Source organism: Lipomyces arxii (genome assembly GCF_038497795.1).
Source record: "Lipomyces arxii strain Phaff 12-163 unplaced genomic scaffold V1512scaffold_9, whole genome shotgun sequence".
NCBI classification, from domain to species: domain Eukaryota; kingdom Fungi; phylum Ascomycota; class Lipomycetes; order Lipomycetales; family Lipomycetaceae; genus Lipomyces; species Lipomyces arxii.
In genome coordinates, this window is record NW_027117708.1 from 5,157 (window position 1) to 23,418 (window position 18,262).

General features: G+C 42.4%; 10 protein-coding genes across 10 annotated transcripts in view; 4 read left to right on the plus strand and 6 right to left on the minus strand.

Annotated features, from left to right (window-relative positions):
• The window catches only part of V1512DRAFT_247984 (uncharacterized protein), a gene marked incomplete at both ends in the record, with an annotated part of 1,873 nt that extends 169 nt beyond the window's left edge, over window positions 1–1,704 (minus strand). Inside the window, 2 exons of the mRNA XM_066914515.1 lie at window positions 135–1,514; window positions 1,561–1,704. Of these exons, the coding sequence (XP_066771055.1) occupies window positions 135–1,514; window positions 1,561–1,704 (1,524 nt within the window). The remainder of the gene's footprint in view (window positions 1–134; window positions 1,515–1,560) is intronic.
• A 294-nt stretch (window positions 1,705–1,998) lies between these two features.
• On the plus strand, window positions 1,999–2,955 carry V1512DRAFT_284075 (uncharacterized protein; the record flags this gene model as incomplete). The annotated part of the gene is made up of 2 exons (XM_066918015.1): window positions 1,999–2,798; window positions 2,851–2,955. The coding sequence occupies 2 exons, from the start codon at window positions 1,999–2,001 to the stop codon at window positions 2,894–2,896; spliced, it is 846 nt and encodes a 281-aa protein (XP_066771056.1). The 3' UTR covers window positions 2,897–2,955.
• V1512DRAFT_263390 (P-loop containing nucleoside triphosphate hydrolase protein) lies at window positions 2,864–5,922 on the minus strand. Its single transcript, XM_066916482.1, has 2 exons — window positions 3,993–5,922; window positions 2,864–3,947 (listed from the first exon to the last, which is right to left on the minus strand). The coding sequence occupies exons 1-2, from the start codon at window positions 5,421–5,423 to the stop codon at window positions 3,015–3,017; spliced, it is 2,364 nt and encodes a 787-aa protein (XP_066771057.1). The 5' UTR covers window positions 5,424–5,922; the 3' UTR covers window positions 2,864–3,014.
• A 225-nt stretch (window positions 5,923–6,147) lies between these two features.
• On the plus strand, window positions 6,148–7,002 carry V1512DRAFT_166357 (C2 domain-containing protein). Its single transcript, XM_066913095.1, has 2 exons — window positions 6,148–6,313; window positions 6,368–7,002. Exons 1-2 carry the CDS (start codon window positions 6,257–6,259, stop codon window positions 6,728–6,730), a joined length of 420 nt encoding a protein of 139 aa, XP_066771058.1. The 5' UTR covers window positions 6,148–6,256; the 3' UTR covers window positions 6,731–7,002.
• A 287-nt stretch (window positions 7,003–7,289) lies between these two features.
• On the minus strand, window positions 7,290–8,522 carry V1512DRAFT_263394 (ras family-domain-containing protein). Its single transcript, XM_066916483.1, has 3 exons — window positions 8,426–8,522; window positions 7,721–8,110; window positions 7,290–7,669 (listed from the first exon to the last, which is right to left on the minus strand). Exons 1-3 carry the CDS (start codon window positions 8,460–8,462, stop codon window positions 7,455–7,457), a joined length of 642 nt encoding a protein of 213 aa, XP_066771059.1. The 5' UTR covers window positions 8,463–8,522; the 3' UTR covers window positions 7,290–7,454.
• Window positions 8,523–8,773: 251 nt separating this feature from the next.
• On the plus strand, window positions 8,774–11,128 carry V1512DRAFT_166285 (FACT complex subunit-domain-containing protein). Its single transcript, XM_066913094.1, has 3 exons — window positions 8,774–9,131; window positions 9,199–9,558; window positions 9,617–11,128. Exons 1-3 carry the CDS (start codon window positions 9,084–9,086, stop codon window positions 10,814–10,816), a joined length of 1,608 nt encoding a protein of 535 aa, XP_066771060.1. The 5' UTR covers window positions 8,774–9,083; the 3' UTR covers window positions 10,817–11,128.
• Window positions 11,129–11,625: 497 nt separating this feature from the next.
• V1512DRAFT_247990 (uncharacterized protein) lies at window positions 11,626–12,309 on the plus strand (the record flags this gene model as incomplete). Its single annotated transcript, XM_066914516.1, has 1 exon — window positions 11,626–12,309. One exon carries the CDS (start codon window positions 11,626–11,628, stop codon window positions 12,307–12,309), a length of 684 nt encoding a protein of 227 aa, XP_066771061.1.
• On the minus strand, window positions 12,182–13,195 carry V1512DRAFT_263400 (dynein light chain type 1-domain-containing protein). Its single transcript, XM_066916484.1, has 8 exons — window positions 13,102–13,195; window positions 12,924–13,051; window positions 12,855–12,877; window positions 12,773–12,806; window positions 12,687–12,721; window positions 12,616–12,642; window positions 12,502–12,571; window positions 12,182–12,451 (listed from the first exon to the last, which is right to left on the minus strand). Exons 2-8 carry the CDS (start codon window positions 12,973–12,975, stop codon window positions 12,387–12,389), a joined length of 306 nt encoding a protein of 101 aa, XP_066771062.1. The 5' UTR covers window positions 12,976–13,051; window positions 13,102–13,195; the 3' UTR covers window positions 12,182–12,386.
• Window positions 13,196–13,289: 94 nt separating this feature from the next.
• On the minus strand, window positions 13,290–14,380 carry V1512DRAFT_263401 (PRELI-like family-domain-containing protein). Its single transcript, XM_066916485.1, has 2 exons — window positions 14,213–14,380; window positions 13,290–14,157 (listed from the first exon to the last, which is right to left on the minus strand). Exons 1-2 carry the CDS (start codon window positions 14,258–14,260, stop codon window positions 13,651–13,653), a joined length of 555 nt encoding a protein of 184 aa, XP_066771063.1. The 5' UTR covers window positions 14,261–14,380; the 3' UTR covers window positions 13,290–13,650.
• A 216-nt stretch (window positions 14,381–14,596) lies between these two features.
• V1512DRAFT_263404 (calponin homology domain-containing protein) lies at window positions 14,597–16,962 on the minus strand. Its single transcript, XM_066916486.1, has 5 exons — window positions 16,807–16,962; window positions 16,677–16,732; window positions 16,410–16,569; window positions 16,232–16,359; window positions 14,597–16,183 (listed from the first exon to the last, which is right to left on the minus strand). Exons 1-5 carry the CDS (start codon window positions 16,825–16,827, stop codon window positions 14,686–14,688), a joined length of 1,863 nt encoding a protein of 620 aa, XP_066771064.1. The 5' UTR covers window positions 16,828–16,962; the 3' UTR covers window positions 14,597–14,685.
• Between the last annotated feature and the right edge of the window lie 1,300 nt (window positions 16,963–18,262).

Genomic DNA, 18,262 nt, shown 5'->3' on the forward strand with positions numbered 1-18,262 from the left:
TCGTCCTTCTCGTCCTTCTCGTCCTTCTCGTCCTTCTCGTCCTTCTCGTCCTTCTCGTCCTTCTCGTCCTTCTCGTCCTTCTCGTCCTTCTCGTCCTTCTCGTCCTTCTCGTCCTCTTCGTCCTCCTCGTCAACATTAAAATCCAGACCAGGAATGGACATCGCGAGCTCCAAAATTGCCTTTGCCCGGTCTTCATCTCCCAACGTTTGTTCAAGCTCGGCGTAATCCATCCACGCTTGCGGTGACTTCGGAAATTTCTCAAGGTATTTTTCAAACAGTTTCCGGCACCGATCAAACTCACGTAATTTCATTTCTAATTCGATATAGTCCTTGAACAGCTTAGGTTTTGGACATATGCCAATGGCCATGCCCAGCTGTTTTCTAGCGGTTGCTAGATTGCCGCGCCGAACCTCAAAGCAGGCATACATGTACCAAATCTTTGCAAAGGTGAATTGCTTGTGAGGAATTAGGCTGAGACAAGCCTTATAGACCTCTCTAGCCTGATCGAAATCCTTGGTCACTAGCTCTTCATAAATGGCGTATTTGATCCACAAGAATATATATCGTCTCCAATGCCGTTTCTCCTGTGTGGGGGGAACATTTGCAATCGCCCGCTCGTAAAGATCACGAACATCTGATACACTGGAAGTTGACTTCTGTGCCATGGACAAATATGCGAACCAGGTATCATAGTCTTTCGGATTTTCAGACACTTTTTCTTCATACTGAACCCTTCTCTTTTTGAAAACCACGTCCTCAATTTCTGCTTGCTCACCGTATTGCTTTTCAAATGCTGCATACTCCCTGTACAGCCACATACTTTTAGCCCTGCTGAGCGTATCCAGACCGTGCTTATACAGCTCTCTTGCCTTGTCGAAATTTTTGTGACGCGCCTCCCACTTAGCCCAAGCACCCAGTAACTTCTCATCGACAAATTCGTCACCAGCCGCCTGCAGAGTCTCCACCGCAGCTGAATACACCTCTCTCACGTTCTCCAATGTACCGTAGTCATCTTCAAATTTTGCCCACTTAATCCAGTTCTCTGCTTGTGGGTGAATGAAAGTAAAACGCTCAAATATTGTTCGCGCTCGCTTGAATTCGCCGTATCGTTTCTCCAGGTTGATATAACTTAGCCATGCTTGAGGCTCAGGCCGCCATTCCATCCAGCGTTCAAAAACTTGTCTGGCGCCAGATACGTTCGCCAATGTTTCTTCTGTAGAAACGTATTTATACCACAGCTTGTCGACACGAGGCAAGAGCGTGACGGCTCGATCAAACAAATTCCGCGCATGATTGATGTTTTTGTTCTTTAATTCTGATTCAATGTAGCGTAGCCATAACGGAACGTCGGTAGGATCAATCTCAAGGGCCCGCTCAAAAATTGACCGCGCACGTGCGTACTCTTTTTGCTCCAACTCCCATCGAGCATACCGAATCCACTGGTTGATATTTAATCTGTTTCGTCGAAGTGCATCCTCGTATTCTTTACGTTTCCGACCTTGAAATTCGTGTAACTGGCTCGTCAGTATGTGAAAATCAGCTTATGGTCTAGTTAATCACCTCTTCTAAATCAGCTAGCCGCTGCTTTGGAGCCGTAAGACCTGGCTCTCGGCTTTCATATGCTTCCCGTAAAATCTGTTCAGCTGTGATCTGAAGCGACGCCGCGGCCTTATTCTTCACTCTTGGAGGTCCACGCTCATCCATGGTTTCTGTGTGCGTTTTCAAATTGTAGTTCTTTACTGTAGTCGCAGCAAACGTTCAAACAAGCAGAATTATGCTGGATTCGTAGTAGTGACAATGAGATTCACGAGGCAAGTTTGGTGTGCGGCTCAAAAAATCCCATTCTTTGCGCCTTGCAAGAGTTTTTTTACATTGTGAGCTCACCCAAAGTTTTAAATTATGACTAAGGAACGCAAGAATGAATTTCTTTAGTTGTGAATAGCTTGTATATACGCACACTGTATATAGAGATAATTTTATAGATGAACAACTGCTCCAATGTCAGAAGATCAACCATTTAATGATTCTGTGCATGCCTTAGCTGACAATCAATCTGGTAGCCAAGCCAAACGGAAATTTACAGAAGCGGTCGAGGCAAAAAAAAAATGTAAATATGAGAATGAAGGCCAAGATTTGGAAAATAAAGGACATACGCAGCACTCAAGCTGTCAACAAGAAGACTATGATTCAGAGATCAATGATCTTTTTGACTGTCCAGCGGAGGATTTTGCTTTTATTCAATCAGATTCTCACAGTAGGGGCGGCGTTACTGAAGAGACATGTTACACAAATACTCCACCAGAACTTGAATCAGATGCCAAATGCAGCGGCGTGCAAGACGAACGCAAATTATCACTTGAGAGAACGGATGATATGCTGCCCCTTGCACCAAGCAGTTTGCCAACACCACCATCTGGCATTACGGCTGACAATCAAAAAGATGACGCGTTGATTGCGGCTATTAATGTGCTTAAGATGTCACAAAATATTGCGGAGGTTAAGTCGCGGATTATCTCGACACACACAATCATGACTACTTACAGTACCATGAAGTATGCCTATGTTCAAGTGTGTAATCTGACCAAGTCCTTGTCTAGCCAGCTGGTGATGGCCAAGAAGCAAATCAAAGATTTAGAACGCAAAAACGGGCAGCTAGCTGCGCAGGCAAAGACCTCGAACGCAAAGGTTGAGGAATTGAAACGCGTCATCCAGTCGTTACCTGATCAAGGCGAAATTTTGCGCAACATTGCTCAGCTAGAGGTAGAAAATATCAGGAAAGCAAAAGAAATACATAGACTGTGAGTGGCTGATATTAGATAATTGCTGCACTGCTAACACAATCTATTATAGACGTACTATATGCGGGGAAACCAACCAACCAATTGTATTGGATTGATTTTGCATCTTATTTCGAAGCTATATTTACAACGACTTACAGCATTAGATAAAACGCACAATGTTACATTTAATTGAACACACGTGTTATCATACTAACGGCTGCTATTTTGTTGCTGCTATTTTGTTGCTGCAATCCTGTTGCGATTCTTCCTGCTCTTCGATATGTCTTCGAGAGCGGTAGTCTTAACGCCTCCCAAAAACGAGTCATGACCTGTACCATCTCCCATTCGTTGACCGAGATTGATCAAACCACTCGTAATATAGTTTCTTGACGTGGTCGCACTTGTAATCACGATGCGCGACAATAGCTTTTTCAGATCTGCTCTCCACCGTTGCAGGTTTTGACGGTCATCCTGTAATTGCTTGCTTTTCTGAGAACTTGACTTGCGATTCGATTCGCTGTCACTGGCAAGTAACTCTTCTGCTTCTGAATCGTCAAGTCCTAAATCCGCTGCACCCTGCTTCAACAGTGCCGAGTCTCCAAATCCGTCACCACTTTGTTTAGATCGTCTCCTTGGGTCGGAATCACTACCGGAGTCCTGAGAAACTTTCGCATCCATCTTTACAATTTCCTGAGCAAGCTCTACCCTATCAGCCAGCTGGTTAGTAATCTTCTTATCCACGTCAAACACGTGAAAGTCCTTCGACGACTTTCCAAGTTTCTTTGTCATGTTCTTTAATTGTTGAGACTCAGTTTTGGCGCATAAAATCATTGCAACACCCTTTTCGACACCACGGGCAGTACGTCCCGATCTATGAACGTATAAATCAGCAGATCGCGGAAGATGGTAATGCAGCACGTGCTCGACATGAGGCACGTCCAGACCTCTGGCGGCAACATCAGTACTGATCAAGATTGAGCGCTCATTTTCTTTGAACCTTTCAACCGTTCGTAAACGCTGCTTCTGAATCATATGAGAATGAAATGCATGTGCAGGTAATCCAAGTTCATTTAATAAGCGAGCTATACGCTTCACAGCGTCGATACTGTTGACAAACACAATCGTCCTGCCGGGGTACTTAAGCAAAAAATAGTAAAGATAAATGTCCTAAGCCTGTCAGCAAAACCGTTAAATAATCGTTGCCAGTCATACCTTTTCCATTGCATCGCACATGATCAGACCTTCCATGACCTCTCGCTTAACTGCATCATCCGGATTCACATCAATATATTCTAACATGTCTCTGTGAAAATTGAGTTTGTCAAAAAGATAAGCCATTGGGTCTGGCTTTTCTTCCTTATTGGATCCAGAGAAGATCTGTTTAGCCTTAGGCTTGCCATTTTTCGAGTTTTTCTTCGCGACAGTGATTTTCCTCCCCAAATCTTTGTTAAAAGTAGCCGAAAATACCATAGACTGTCTCTTCACATTTCGTCTTTTTCTTGTCTTGCTTCCTTGTAACTCATTCCCGTCTTCTAATTCCATGTCTGAGTCTTCATCGTCGTCACTTTTCTGCCTGATCATATCAATAATTTCATCAAGTTCCTTATAATGCCCATCTTGCAGCAGTCTATCAGCTTCGTCAAGAACAAGAATCTCAACACCTGCTAACCAACCAATCATGCCATTGGAATCAGAAGTAAGTAGCTCATGTAGACGGCCAGGAGTAGCTACAACAATATCAGGAAAATATCCCAGCTGACGCTGCTGCTTTTGAATAGCCAAACCGCCTGTGATAGAAACGATATTCGCCGGAGTGTATTTTGACACCTTAGTGATGTGGTCGCTAATTTGATGGACTAATTCTCGAGTTGGCGCGAAAATTAGAGCAGTTGGCGACGGCGCTGTCTTGAACGTCATAGACTTTTTAGCACTTAACACGGAAGCAGCACTAGCGCCAGAAGCCAGATATTTTTCCAAAATTGCGAGTCCAAAAGCTAATGTTTTGCCTGAGCCTGTAGGAGCTTTTCCAATTACATCATGACCGTTTATTATAAAAGGAATAGCTTGTCGTTGAACATCTGTTGGCGCGCTAAATCCCAAATCATTTAATCCGTGAAGTAAAGACTCCGATAACGGATATATGCTGCTCCATTCTGGAAGTTCAACTTCGGCGAGCTCTGGATCAAGACCGGTAAAAGTATTTGTGTCCTTGACAACTGCAGCTGATTGAGTGGATTTCCTTTTCTTGGCACGAGCCTTTTTATTCTCCTTCACCGATTTGACAGACCCAGTAGCATCATCGCCTTGTTCTACTAACTTGGCCTTTGATGGCGCTGGCTTCTTTGCAGCTTCAATTTCAACACTAGCTTTTTTAAACCTAACAATTTTTTCTGTGCCGTCTTTTGAATACTCAGACTCAACCGCAATTCCTTCAATCTCTTCAAATCCCATCAAACCCTCCAAATCTCCCACGCGGTCAGGGAGTTGGACCTGCTTCCATTCGAGCTTGTCGATATCGACCAACTCAGCATCTTTCGAACCGGACACAGTAGAATCCTGCACAGTATCTGTCTGCCGCTGCCGTTTTCTCGGTCTTTCAACATCATGCTCTTTAGCTTTTGTACTTTTTGAAAGCTTTTTCATTTTTTAGTAGCTCAATCAAATGAACAGATGAAGTGATAAGATCTATGCGATTCAATATTTTTTCATTTAAAGTTTAAAGAAAATCTCAAATTCAGTATGTGCGGCTCAAAATTTAAATAGAGTTTTGGAAATGTTTACATTACTCCCGACTAAGTAATATTCTTCGTTCAAATCTGCTCGAGTTGCGTTGCGTGAGCAGACTGAAATTCTCTGTTATCCTGTCTTTAAACAAAACAAACTCTCACGTTACTTTGAAGTATCCAGTCTGGCAACATTGTTATTCGCCTGACCCCAATAGTAGCTCTAAAGTCAGTAAATACCCTGTCTTGTAATTACCTCGTCTCTACCCTATATCCCATTGAACGGCGCTGCAAAAAAAGCCATAGAAAGAAAATTCAAATCAGTTTACAAACAATAGAAATAAAAAAATCTGAAGTGGGGGACTTGAGGTGAACATTCGCAGAATAGATCACGATTGATAGCAAATGTTGGAGTGACGTCACTAATTGTTTTGGGACTGGTTTGCGCAACTGTCGAACACCGTCGTGGCTGACCCGATTTGTTGACATTTTACCTGTTCCTGCAAAATTACTGCAAGACCAACCACCATCTTTATGGAATTTCTGGGTTAACTTCTCTACTGTTTAAACTGGGATAGCCATTAAATTCTTGATACTGGTATGTGAGCTGCTATTTTTTGTGTATGAAAACTAAATTACAGTAGTTAATGCTAGAACTTAACATAGCACAACTGCAGACAGTCCTTGTAGTCTTAGAGACAGCTACGTTGTTACAGGCTAGATTCAAATATTATTGAAACCAGTTATACAATCATGTCATTGTTAACTGCACCATCTGAAATTGGCACTCTCATTTTGTACGTCATAAAAGCAGTAAGTACATATTGCAATCTAAAGGTCGGAAATCTAAGTCCTGAACTATAGAAAAATCTGCCAAATCGCCGGACACTCGGAAAGCAGGATCCATACTGTCTTTTGCGAATTGGCCAAAATGCTCAATCTTCAAACATTGACAAGCGAGGTGGTCAACGGCCGGTGTGGAACCACGAGGTCAGATTCCAGTTGAGTGAATCAGACGACAAGGTGAAGGTAACAATTCTTGACGACAATGATACAAAGCCGGAATTGATTGGTGATGGTTATATTACTCTCGATCCTGTACTAAATTCTAGCACAAAGATTGAATACGATCAATGGCACGAAATCCAATATCGCTCCAAGTACGCAGGGGAGGTGTTGATTCAAATGACATTCTATCCAAATGTATGTGATTTCCTTGCTTTTTGATAATGTTAGCTTACCAATTCTGATTTTAGAGGGAATATGTCATGCGAAATCTGCGCCGTCAAACTCCGCCGGTTGAACTCAATGCCAAATCCCCTGCAAGAGTTGTACCGCGACGGCCATTACCTGCCAGCCCAGTCTTAAAAAATGAGACGACTCCATCGTCGACGCATTCTTCTCCAAGCCTCAGTTCGACGTCGTTTGTACCTATTTCTCCCACACGCACTGGTTCATACCGACAAGGCTCGCCTTCGAGCTTACCATCATTTAAAGGCACACGTCCATTGCCAGTACCTCCTACACAGAGACAACAAGAATATGACGACAGGCAGCCGTATTACAATGACGAAGATTTAGAGAATGACCCGTTAGCGATTGCGGTCAATGGCCTTTCTGATAGGCTTCATCACATGAATTATACACGGGCGCAATAAAAACTTGCAGGTTTATTTTGAATGGTTTGCTGGAATTTGGTTCAAGGTTCATTTTGGATAGATTTCGTTTCTTGCTGAAGTTCGATGCATCATATCTACTCCTTTTATAGAGATGAGTATGTTACATATATACTTTAACGGTTACTCAATTAAAAATGAAAACACACTAGCGAAAGCTACAAACAAACGAAGCTACAAACAAACGAAACGTGAACGGGTACAGGCCGTTAAACCGTATCCCTTACATATTAACACGCAACCAAAACACACTGTCTTCAATATGAATACACGCTTTAACAGCACTTTGACGAGTCCTTCTTGTCGCCACCTGCAGGAGGACTGAACTGTATCTTATCACCCTCACTTGGTTTTGGTCCTGAGTCTGCGCCCTGGTCGAGCTGCTTAGCCGAGACAATGCGGTAAATTTCAGTCAAAATGTTCTGGAAAGCAACGTCGACGTTTGATGCGTCGAGAGCAGAAGTCTCGATGAATGAAAGGTTGTTCTCAGCTGTAGGTACAAAGTTAGCTAATTGTAATATTGTACAGTGAAACTACGTACCAGCAAAATTCTTGGCCTCATCAGTAGGAACAGCCCTTAAAGTCTTCAAATCGCTCTTGTTTCCGACCAACATGATGACAATGTTACTGTCAGCGTGATCGCGAAGCTCCTTCAGCCATCGGGTAACGTTTTCGTATGTGCTGTTTTTTGAAATGTCGTACACTAATAAAGCTCCAACAGCACCACGGTAGTATGCGCTTGTGATTGCCCGGTACCGCTCCTGACCAGCTGTATCCCAAATCTGAGCCTTGATGACTTTTGAGTCAACGTTGATGGATCGAGTAGCAAACTCGACACCAATAGTGCTCTTAGACTCGGCATTGAATTCATTTCGAGTGAAACGGCTCAACAGATTAGATTTACCAACACCGGAATCACCAATCAGGACAACTACATAAAATATTAGAACCGGACCATAAAATAATATTGTAATAAGAGTGATTGATTGATGTAAGCTTCTAATATCAACCAACTGTCAATCCCGCCCAAATAGCTTCTTATTTCGCGAGCAATCAAACAAGTTCGTCGTCAGATCATCAAAACATGAACTCCGTGTAATACTGATCCAGCATTATCCGATAAAGAAAAATGGGCCATGATGAGAGACAGACACATTGGACAAGAGTAAGTACGGAGTAATTGCACACGAAATATTTGGGTGCGTGCGGGATGACATCAAGGTTGTGAAGTACAGCAAAAGCTTACCTTTAAACAGCATATTATATTCATCTTCTTTCGACATTTTGTGTTTTTTCTATCTCAAAATCAAGCGTGTATTAAACAAGGAGGACGGGTTTCAATTGCTGGAGAGGAGAACGCGGCGAGGGTGCGATTGGGCTTCTGAAAGGGGAGGCAACATTAAGTTAGGTTTAGGGTTGCATATCTGCATACAGCGTTGGCATATAGTTGCGTTATCATAAAGTATTATGCTTAAGTATGGCATAAATACTGCAGTGCAATGTCACGCGTGGGCCAGTTTGCAAAACTCGATAATATGAGAATGCTATCTATCACCACCTGAGATCTGCTTTAAGGTCTTTTGATGGTTTGATGAGCGTAATTGGATGCGAGAGTTACGTAGCTGAGTGTCTCTTGTCAAGATTAACGTCATAAGACGCGTAATCTACAATGCTTAATACATACGGACTATGTAAGGATGGCTATACCAAAGTAAAATCGCGTCCTGTACGGATGCTGTAAATTTGGGTGCAGGAATACAGAATTACCACAAACTTCGACCTTTGACGGCGTGGCGTAGATCACACAGTTCGCTCACTTTAAATCAACGCGCGACAGCATCAACTTGTTTTCATTTAAAAATCTAAGGTGAATGTCATTGATTTAGTCGTGTTAATGCCACAGAATGTCAGATAGAACGCTCAAGAGTAAACTAAGAGGAGAGACGAAAGTTGTACGTTCATTATAATTTAGTTTATTTTTTGACGCGACTGTCTTTTACTAACGTGCTTGATGTGCAGGTCAACGAGGGGGCTGAATTAAGGCGTCGCGAGCATCAAAAAGAGCTTCATAAAAAGAGACAGGAAGAAGGTTTGGCCAGATTTGCTGGAGAAGTTAAGACTGATGATGGGCAAAAACATGCTGTGTTTCGACGATTTGAAGCATACAAACGTGAATCCCAGTTTCCCGTTGGCGTCAGCGATTTGAAAATTGCTGTTGATCCGAAGAATCAAGTTGTTGTCGTTCCGATTTGTGGACGGCCAGTCCCGTTTCACATCTCGACGCTGAAGAATGCCAGTAAAAACGATGAGGGGGATTATGTCTATATTCGACTCAATTTTGTCACGCCTGGTGCTGGAATTGGCAAGAAAGATGACTTGGTATGTTTGGTCGCTACTAAGGAGAAATTGAGTTTATTTTACTAACACTTGAGTTTAGCCATTTGAAGATGCTTCAGCTCAATTTGTGCAAAGTCTGACGTACCGTAGCCGAGACACAGAGCGTATTACGGATATATTTCGAAGCATACAAGAGTTGAAAAAGATGGCAGTCAAGAAAGAGTTGGAACGCAAGGAGTTGGAAGACGTCGTGGAGCAAAACAATCTGATCGAGGTCAGAAACCGACGGCCAATCAAGCTAGATAATCTTTTCGTCAGACCTGCGCCGGACGGGAAAAGAATAGCAAGTGCATTGGAAATTCACCAGAACGGTTTACGTTACACTTCTCCGGTCAAAAACGAAAATCGGATTGATTTGCTGTTTAGCAACATCAAGCATTTGTTTTTCCAACCTTGTGATCATGAGTTAATTGTCATAATCCATGCCCATTTGAAAAATCCTATAATGATTGGCAAGCGAAAAACTAAAGACGTGCAATTCTATCGCGAAGCTTCCGATATTCAATTCGACGAAACTGGAAACCGAAAGCGAAAGTATCGCTATGGAGACGAGGATGAGCTGGAAGCAGAACAAGAAGAACGGCGCCGTCGTCATGCATTGAATAAGGAGTTCCGAACTTTCAGCGAGCGCATTGCTGAAGCTTCTAATAATAGTTTTGATGTTGACATTCCTTTCCGAGAGCTCGGTTTTAGCGGTGTACCTTTTCGCGCCAACGTCCTTTGCCAACCTACAACCGAGTGTCTGGTGCAGTTAATTGATCCACCGTTTTTGGTCATCACGCTGTCAGAAATCGAAATTGCTCATTTAGAACGTGTTCAATTCGGCCTCAAAAATTTTGATTTGGTTTTCGTGTTTAAAGATTTTACAAGACAAGTGACGCACATCAATTCTATACCCATGGATCAGCTGGATAGTGTCAAGGACTGGCTAGACGAAGTTGAGATTCCTTACTCCGAAGGACCATTAAATTTGAACTGGGCTACCATCATGAAGACTGTAACGTCAGACACACATTCATTCTTTGAAGAAGGTGGTTGGAGTTTCTTGGACAACGGGTCTGATTCGGAAGGTAGTGAGGACGAAGAGGAGGAATCTGAGTTTGAGGCTTCAGATCTTGATCCAAGTGATGAGTCGGATGAAGGGTCTGATTTTGATGATGATGATGCTAGCGCATCTGGCGGTTCTGAGGAGGAGGACGACGATGATGAGGAGGGTGGCGACGATGACATGTCCGATTAAGCAATTCTGCTGGGGGTAGAATATCATGGCAGAAAATTGCTGCGTAATGCTAATGTTACGTAACTTATCTACTATGTGCTTGTCGGAATAAAGTGTACTTAGCTCATAGCAAAGAAAGTATAAACTATACAGTTTAAATGCTGTGTGTCAATTTTGATGGTCATGCTAACACTGGTTGAAAAATGAAGACTGCTGAAGCACAGTCAGTGTTGACTAACAAAGAAGCTCAATTTTACGGCATTTGTTTGGGCTTGCAATAATGACATAGTAAATCTATAATCAATGTATTCGAATTGAAACTGATGAGAAGCGAAAGAGTTTTGTTCCAAGCTTTACGCCCACATTCAGTGTGATCTCGGTGCGATTTCGCTACGAAGGGCAAACCGACTACCTGTACAGGCAATTGCTCAGTATCCCCATTGGAGACTCAATGGTAACAAAGACACGCACAAAGACACGCACCAACAGTCAGTCAGCAAAATATCACAGTCTCGAAATTATTTCAATGACCCTCTGCAAAGGTGTATCTTGAACAAACGCATTTTGTAGAGCGGAGCGGCAAGTCGATTAAAACAGCTAACACACCGATTTCTTCAACAGCGAAAGCGAAAATAGTGAAGGTAATAAATCATAATAAAGAATAAGCGTGAATTAAATGTAGCCGGTAGTGAAAGTGTGTACATGAAAGCGTGTCAATCATGTCACGCGTTGCGCATGCCAAAATTTAGACATCGCGACACACAAAACGCGTTGATTTTTCCCCGTGAAAATTTTGAATCAACGCGATTGTCGACATTAATGGACTGTGAATGGAGCCCAACGCTGTTGAGGCAAAAAGGATTTTAATAAAAAGCCTTGTTAGGCAACTGTCGACCGAGTATCCTGAAGAAGACGCGAGTGAAGACGCGTTTAAGTCTTCACAGTCACTAGATCGGATTGATACAGACAGAATTTGGAGCAGTGGTTTGGTGGCCAACAGTCTAGAGCCGAGATCTGTAGAAGAATCATTTCGGCTGTTTGGTCCAGCGCAGCGGTCGGTTTTGGTGACGTTGCACTATTTGATGCCAACGACGTTTCTGGCTGCATTGGATTTGCTCGACAATGGCGCAGTTGAAATATTGTTTTTTGACGTTAGCACAATACAGTCTAGCTATGAAGACACAAAGCTGGTGATGTGTCGGGTTAAAACGAGTGGGCAGTGTGTGCATGTGAAGACGCGAACATGGACATGTTCTTGCCTAGTTTTTTTGAGGGACTCGATGAAAATCAACGAGGTTGCAGATTTGCTTGATTTCCATGAGGATTCTACACGTCCTCCTACGACTAGCTCGATAATATCGGACAGACACGACTGGTTCTTGAAGGTTGGGGAATGCGTTCACGTTGTTGCGTGCTATCTAGCAATTGCTTGCAACGCGACGTTTAGCCCGTTAGTCGGGCGCACTGTCGCTACGACAGCGGAGGAGTGGATAGAGCTTTTAGAGGTAGCATAGCAATGGGAGATCGTTAATGTAATGTACATATCATAGCCAAAAAGAAGATTTTATTCTGGCAGCACAGCTGTTCTTCACTATGCAGTTTTGAAGAGTAAGACTGCAATCGGGCCGAGGTAGAAGTATATGAAATGGCGGGTTTCTAATCGTAAGTCAGAATAATGGGCACGGGAAATCAGAAATCTTGCTTACCGTGCGTCACATAGCTTCCAAAATTTCGGCCGACGATGCAATGCCAGGTTTGTCCGAACCGCCGGTCTAGCTGCGGTTGTATTAGACGCGTGTCAACAAAAGCGCAGAGCATACTTCTTTCTTGATATGTGCAGCAATGTCCTGATTGTTTAATATATATGCTGCTAAACGCGCTCCTAGCTTACCTTCTCGATGTTATACTGCTCCATTGCCTGAACAGCTGTTATGCTAGTTAATTTAACCATATAAGTAAGTTAACTGCACTCCATACCAACATCCAGCACCACGCTTTGCATGTCTTCTGACTATTGCGGACCGGTCAATCGAAGCACTAATTAGCTGATCTCACATACCATATCCACCGACTTGATTACGGCTTCATTGCGTCAATAACAGATCATCACACATAATTTACCACTCACGTTTTCCGTCCCATTGGCTTCCTACCGCCGAATCCTTTGCGACTTCAGGCATCTATGAGCAATCTTCGGTGTACTAATTTGACTGTAAACCAAAGAGGCCCTTTTTTTGGTTCGTAAAGACTTCCAACCTGAATAGTCGTAAGCATAGTTTTACTAGTTATCAGGATCCGATACGTACCGTATAGCAAGTTATAAAGGGTTTAATTGATATGTTTTATAAAATCGCGTCTTCATATTTGTCCATTGCAAAATAAGCTCTCGCTAACTCCAATTGCAAACCTTATTTGCATTAATTATTCAAGAACCCTTATCACTAAGTCTTGTCGCGACCGGTCAAATGATCGTGTGTGTTTGTACGTGACCTGCTTTTATATAGAACAAATTTTAATTTCATTAACAAATCTATAAAAGGTAGCCTAAGCATACACCAGATAATTCGTGAGTGATTGTATAATAAAAAGAGGATGTAGACAATCTATGAAGCATAAAAAGAAAACCCAAATTTTGAAAACCCGAAAGCGCCGGTGTAACAATAATAGCAAAGTAATAAAGAAAAAGAGTTTATGCAATAATGAAACGAAATGCAAAATTGCCAGTGAGGGATGGTTCTATAACTCAAGGGTTCAAAACTGAGATGGATCAACAATTCTCGTAGAGGGAAGCACAACTTCTATGTGTAGAGAACTTGTATGCAGAATCGATATGAATGCGGGCGGTGTCGTAAAATCTATAACTTGGCAGTGACGGCAAGCATGTTGTCAGGAACAGTCTGGGCAAGCTTATCGAGAACCATTTCGAATCCGGCACGACCAAGCTGAGCATTCTGTCTAAATCTATCGACCGACCAGTCCTCAATCTTGTTGCAAAGTTTCTGGAACGCGGCGTAAGCCTCAATGCGAGCGGTCTGATCAAACACGGTTTTGCTCGGGTCGGTCGCGTGAGGCGAATATGTCACTGTTTCCTGAACCGAAAGCAAATTGTTCATCGTTAGATTCACTGACCGCAGAGTAAAAACCTGCGTCTTCGGATCAACTTCAGACACCTCGCGAACATAAGATGTGTCGCGACCTCCGACAACGGCAAGTAACCATCTTGGAATGTTTTGCTTGCACGTAATCAGACGCTCTGTAGTGAGAACGCCAGTGGCGGGATTGACTTCACGGCGTAAAACATCAACAGCAACGACATGAGTTGACATTTCATTTGGATATTTCTTCCAGGCTGATGCAGATACCTGTTTGAAAATTGTTAGTTGAAAGCACGAAAGCGAGTACGAAGATAACACATACATGAGCCCAAGGATAATCAAAAGAGCATTGAGATGAGAAGAATTTCATAGTGTGCAATTGGACTAGTAATTGATTGTCGGAAGAAGAATTGCTAGTGTATAAATAGTATTCTCTCTATACTCTGAGTGGCGGATGAATCCAATCGAAGTTTACGCACGAGGACAAATTCCGGCCTATTTTTTTTTAGCGAATAATTTTCGCGGGCCATGGAGGCACAGACGAGGGTTAGGTTTGATGGTCAGAGCAAATACGATTACCGCCACCATCGGGAATGTCGGCACGTGCGGACTGCGGCTCATATCGGCAATACGCTCGGGTGTAAACGGATGCGGCTTAAAGGCATTATTCCGATCGATCTACGTTTGACTGCCCATCTGATTTTGCGGGGGAGATACTTTTTGCACTCAGAATACAAACGCTAACAAATAATAATAATAATATCACAATAAACAATAACATACACAATGCTTCTCTTACATTCCACCATATGACAAACTCATCAGACTGCCAATGAAAGTCAAAATCAACCGACTTCGCACTTCGACAATATCCTCAGGTACCAGCCAAATCAAAGCACCAAGTTTTCGGGCAATGGAAATAGCAAGCTTCGCGTTCAAGTACTTCTCGTCGTCAGTGCGACCGCTGGTTACAAGATCGTAGTCAACATATCCAGGCTTAATGCCGTGAAGAACGTCAAGCAAGAAAATACCAGTTCCAATTGATTTCTCCTTCAACGACCGCACGCTAGAGCCCTTACCGCCTTTCTGCACAATATCATTTGCCCATCGGAGAATATCACTATCACTGATTTCACGGCCGCCCTTAGATAAACTCTTTAGTGTTTCGACAATATTTCGACGCATTAGCTGCCAAACCAATCCCAGAGTTAAAGTTCGGCTGCCGTCGGTGATATCAGCACCTTGAATACCAACCAAGGAAAATCTGTTAGCCTTGCCAATCTCGACTGCGTAGTTTGTATTCTCGACGGCTTTGAAACGAGACATTTCTGCTCCAGAGGCAGGACGCTTGTTGACATGACGCAAGTTGACAGATCCAGGAATTACCTTGTCATAAGCTTGCAGAAGAATAACACCGTCTTTGACGTCCTCAAACAAATTAACAACAGGAGGTTCAACGTCAAGCGAATTTAACCAAAGAGTAAACACACGAGCTTCCCGCTCACCTTCAGCATCAAAGTCTTCAATCTCAGGCTTGTCCTCCTCAGTAAAAGGCTCAAGACCGGGATGAGTGTTGAACAGATGAGCAACGAATGCAAGGTTTAGCTTAGGATTGCCTGCAACCAATGCAGTAGGTGTCAGATACTTTCTACATCCAATTTTATCGGCATTTTCCAAAACCTGCTCGGCGCGCTGCAAAACATCACGGGTCTGTAGTGGAGCACGGGAACAATACTCGGGCTTCAACTGATTTAACAGAACAGTATAGTTTTCAGCATCAGAAACATCTTTTGAGAAGTTGTTGACACGTCTAGGCCAATTCGCTGCTTTCAAGTGGTAATTGAACCATCTCAACAAAATCTGCTCCGGCGGCAGACGAATAAATTGCTCCAAAGTCTCGTCCTCTTCTAACAGACGATAAAGTTCAGGGTGAAGCTTAATGTCAATTTTCCCAAGCAGACCCCGTCGGATAATCTGCCAGATTAAACCAAGGATAAGATGCTCACGACCGTCAATGATATCCTCTGCATGAACGTTAACGACAACGCATCCAATGGCCTTGGCTGAGTTGATAACAATGTTTGCGTTTTCGCTCATGGTGAAAGTATTCAAACTCTTTCCCTTCTTTGCCGTGTTAAGTACACGCTCATCAATAGTATCTGGAACAGAGTCGTTGATGAGCTTCGACAGAACCAAACCGTCCTTACATTCATCAAAGATTTGGAAAGTGTCAGTAGGGAACGGAAGACGATTACCAATGTCTGGATCACCAACAAGGACCGAGTTGATGTGTCTGCATAGGTCAGCTAATAGCACAAATCGCTAGACTAAGTTCACATACCTCGTGAACTCGGTTCTCTCTTCATCGTTGATTGTATGAGTAGTACCGGACTGCGAGCCCTTGACAATAATTTTATCTTTGGTATGACCTAGATCCTTTGAATTGCCAGATCTGAGTTTTGAAACAAGCTATGAAAAAGTTAAAATCTGCTCAATGACTGATTCGATGATGAAGATACCTCAACATAGTCATCAAGTTCGACACGGCCAGAGGCATCAATGCCAACGTCTTTCAAAGTCTCTCGGATCTGATCATAACTAGCACCTTCGCCAAAATCCTGCACAGCTTTCACAATTGTCTGTTTATCAACATATCCTTTCTCTTCAATGTCAATTTTTCTAAAGAAATCGAGTCAGTAATTTGACAAATGGATCGGCATAGAGAACAGCCGTATTTTGACACAGCTTTCGATCAAGGCCTCTAATAACTTTAAATGGAATCACACCTGAAATTGTTAATAAGCTGAAATATATCTTCCTGCCTCAAGTCGGGGAATTTGCGCTTTAAGAATAGTTAGTGATGACTGTTTGAGCTGACTATCCAGCCACCAAGTGCCTGCAAATCTAGAACGTTACCTGTAATTTGACTGCGTTCATTGCGAAAAAGCAATCAAATCAAAATTTCAATGTTTTTTGTAAATCGAATCCGATTCGATGCCAAATACGGGATGAAAAATGCGATTGAAGGGAGAATACAAAGTGATGCCAGGGAATGGAACAGGTAAGACGATGATGACGAAGACATGCCGCATTCGTCGTACTCGGAGTAGCGTAATCTCTATACTTGATCCAGTGTAATTTACAGCACATGTACAATTGTAATACTTCATGGCTACTTTATTGGATACTAACAGTAAGTAAATTTTTAGCTCAATTAAAAATGAAATAGTAAGTTTATATTTTGATGCTGTTTTGAAGATAAACAGCGCGGGTGGACAGAAGCCAGTCAACATATCATCGAGGTTGTGCAGAGTTGAATTACTAGCATATGACCACAGGAACAAGCCATGCTGTTATTGAAAGTAGAGTAATGCCTTACTAATGGTGCTTTATTGATACAACTCGCTAGTCCATCCATGTAAATTAGATAAAGTTAACACTGTTCGAAAACAGATACAAGTGAGAGCATTCAGTTCTCTGCTAGCTTTGCAATATTCTGTCACTATGAAATAACATAGCGCAAAACATTTAACCATACATAGAAGACTACAGACTGCTCAACGCAAAATCTTCCACGCACAAATTCAAAGATATAACTTACCGAGCCTTCCGCCAACACTAATTCCCCTGACTTCGGGTTAGGTTATTAAAAAAGGTAAATTTTTACCTGCTCACTTGACCAAGATGGCAGTCCATAAATTTACTGATAAGTGGTAATAAGAAATTGTATTGCAGTTGTTTAACTGTGTATATACCAGTCAAACGTTTTCAAGTGCTTCGTGACTATTAGATATACACGGTTTTGCATCTTTTGGTGATTGCAAACCTTCAGCGCAACTTGAACGCATAATAAAGAGTACAATGCTCCTATGCTTATGGAGCTAGATCATATGGTATCGGGCAGTATTGAGTAAGCAGCAGTAAGTAGGTAAATTATAACAATCTAGATACAAATGCCTTTATCTAGCAGCACTGACATAATTTCCAATACCAGTCGTAAATTTAACTGCTTACTCTGGTCCGCGAAGAGACAGTAGAGAGAGAGCGCAATATAAACAGTATACAGTCGAATTTTATACAAAGCTGCTTACACTAGCAGTGACAAGATGTATAACTCAGCATAATCCCGCAACAGACGATTTCAACTAATATTGAAAATGGTAGAGCCTTATGTAATCAGTATCTCACCGTATACACACTGTCTCTGATTTGGCTGACCTCTTCACCAACATTAGCACAATAAATTTCTGTATAACATCTGCTATTATAGCAATCGTGTATATTTTCAACCAATGCTTCATATAAATGCCGGTGGTTGAAATCGGCCTGAACTGCGTGTCGGACATACACCAAAAAAATTCAAAGCCGTTGA

Excerpts from the sequence above, each read along its gene's own strand:
- V1512DRAFT_263401 (XM_066916485.1), bottom strand. The coding sequence starts at position 14,260 with ATGAAATTCTTCTCATCTCAATGCTCTTTTGATTATCCTTGGGCTCAT. Across the intron at positions 14,158-14,212 it reads TTGATTATCCTTGGGCTCAT|GTATCTGCATCAGCCTGGAA; the intron begins GTATGTGTTATC and ends ATTTTCAAACAG.
- V1512DRAFT_263404 (XM_066916486.1), bottom strand. The coding sequence starts at position 16,827 with ATGAACGCAGTCAAATTACAG. Across the intron at positions 16,733-16,806 it reads TGAACGCAGTCAAATTACAG|CGCAAATTCCCCGACTTGAG; the intron begins GTAACGTTCTAG and ends CTATTCTTAAAG. Across the intron at positions 16,184-16,231 it reads GAGAGAACCGAGTTCACGAG|ACACATCAACTCGGTCCTTG; the intron begins GTATGTGAACTT and ends TGACCTATGCAG.
- V1512DRAFT_263390 (XM_066916482.1), bottom strand. The coding sequence starts at position 5,423 with ATGAAAAAGCTTTCAAAAAGTACAAAAGCTAAAGAGCATGATGTTGAA. Across the intron at positions 3,948-3,992 it reads TGTGCGATGCAATGGAAAAG|GACATTTATCTTTACTATTT; the intron begins GTATGACTGGCA and ends TGACAGGCTTAG.
- V1512DRAFT_166285 (XM_066913094.1), top strand. The coding sequence starts at position 9,084 with ATGTCAGATAGAACGCTCAAGAGTAAACTAAGAGGAGAGACGAAAGTT. Across the intron at positions 9,132-9,198 it reads TAAGAGGAGAGACGAAAGTT|GTCAACGAGGGGGCTGAATT; the intron begins GTACGTTCATTA and ends CTTGATGTGCAG. Across the intron at positions 9,559-9,616 it reads TTGGCAAGAAAGATGACTTG|CCATTTGAAGATGCTTCAGC; the intron begins GTATGTTTGGTC and ends ACTTGAGTTTAG.
- V1512DRAFT_166357 (XM_066913095.1), top strand. The coding sequence starts at position 6,257 with ATGTCATTGTTAACTGCACCATCTGAAATTGGCACTCTCATTTTGTAC. Across the intron at positions 6,314-6,367 it reads TCATTTTGTACGTCATAAAA|AAAAATCTGCCAAATCGCCG; the intron begins GCAGTAAGTACA and ends CCTGAACTATAG.
- V1512DRAFT_263394 (XM_066916483.1), bottom strand. The coding sequence starts at position 8,462 with ATGTCGAAAGAAGATGAATATAATATGCTGTTTAAAG. Across the intron at positions 8,111-8,425 it reads ATATAATATGCTGTTTAAAG|TTGTCCTGATTGGTGATTCC; the intron begins GTAAGCTTTTGC and ends TATTTTATGTAG. Across the intron at positions 7,670-7,720 it reads TGAGGCCAAGAATTTTGCTG|CTGAGAACAACCTTTCATTC; the intron begins GTACGTAGTTTC and ends TTGTACCTACAG.
- V1512DRAFT_263400 (XM_066916484.1), bottom strand. The coding sequence starts at position 12,975 with ATGCCTGAAGTCGCAAAGGATTCGGCGGTAGGAAGCCAATGGGACGGA. Across the intron at positions 12,878-12,923 it reads AAGCCAATGGGACGGAAAAC|CCGTAATCAAGTCGGTGGAT; the intron begins GTGAGTGGTAAA and ends GACGCAATGAAG. Across the intron at positions 12,643-12,686 it reads AGCAGTATAACATCGAGAAG|GACATTGCTGCACATATCAA; the intron begins GTAAGCTAGGAG and ends TTAAACAATCAG.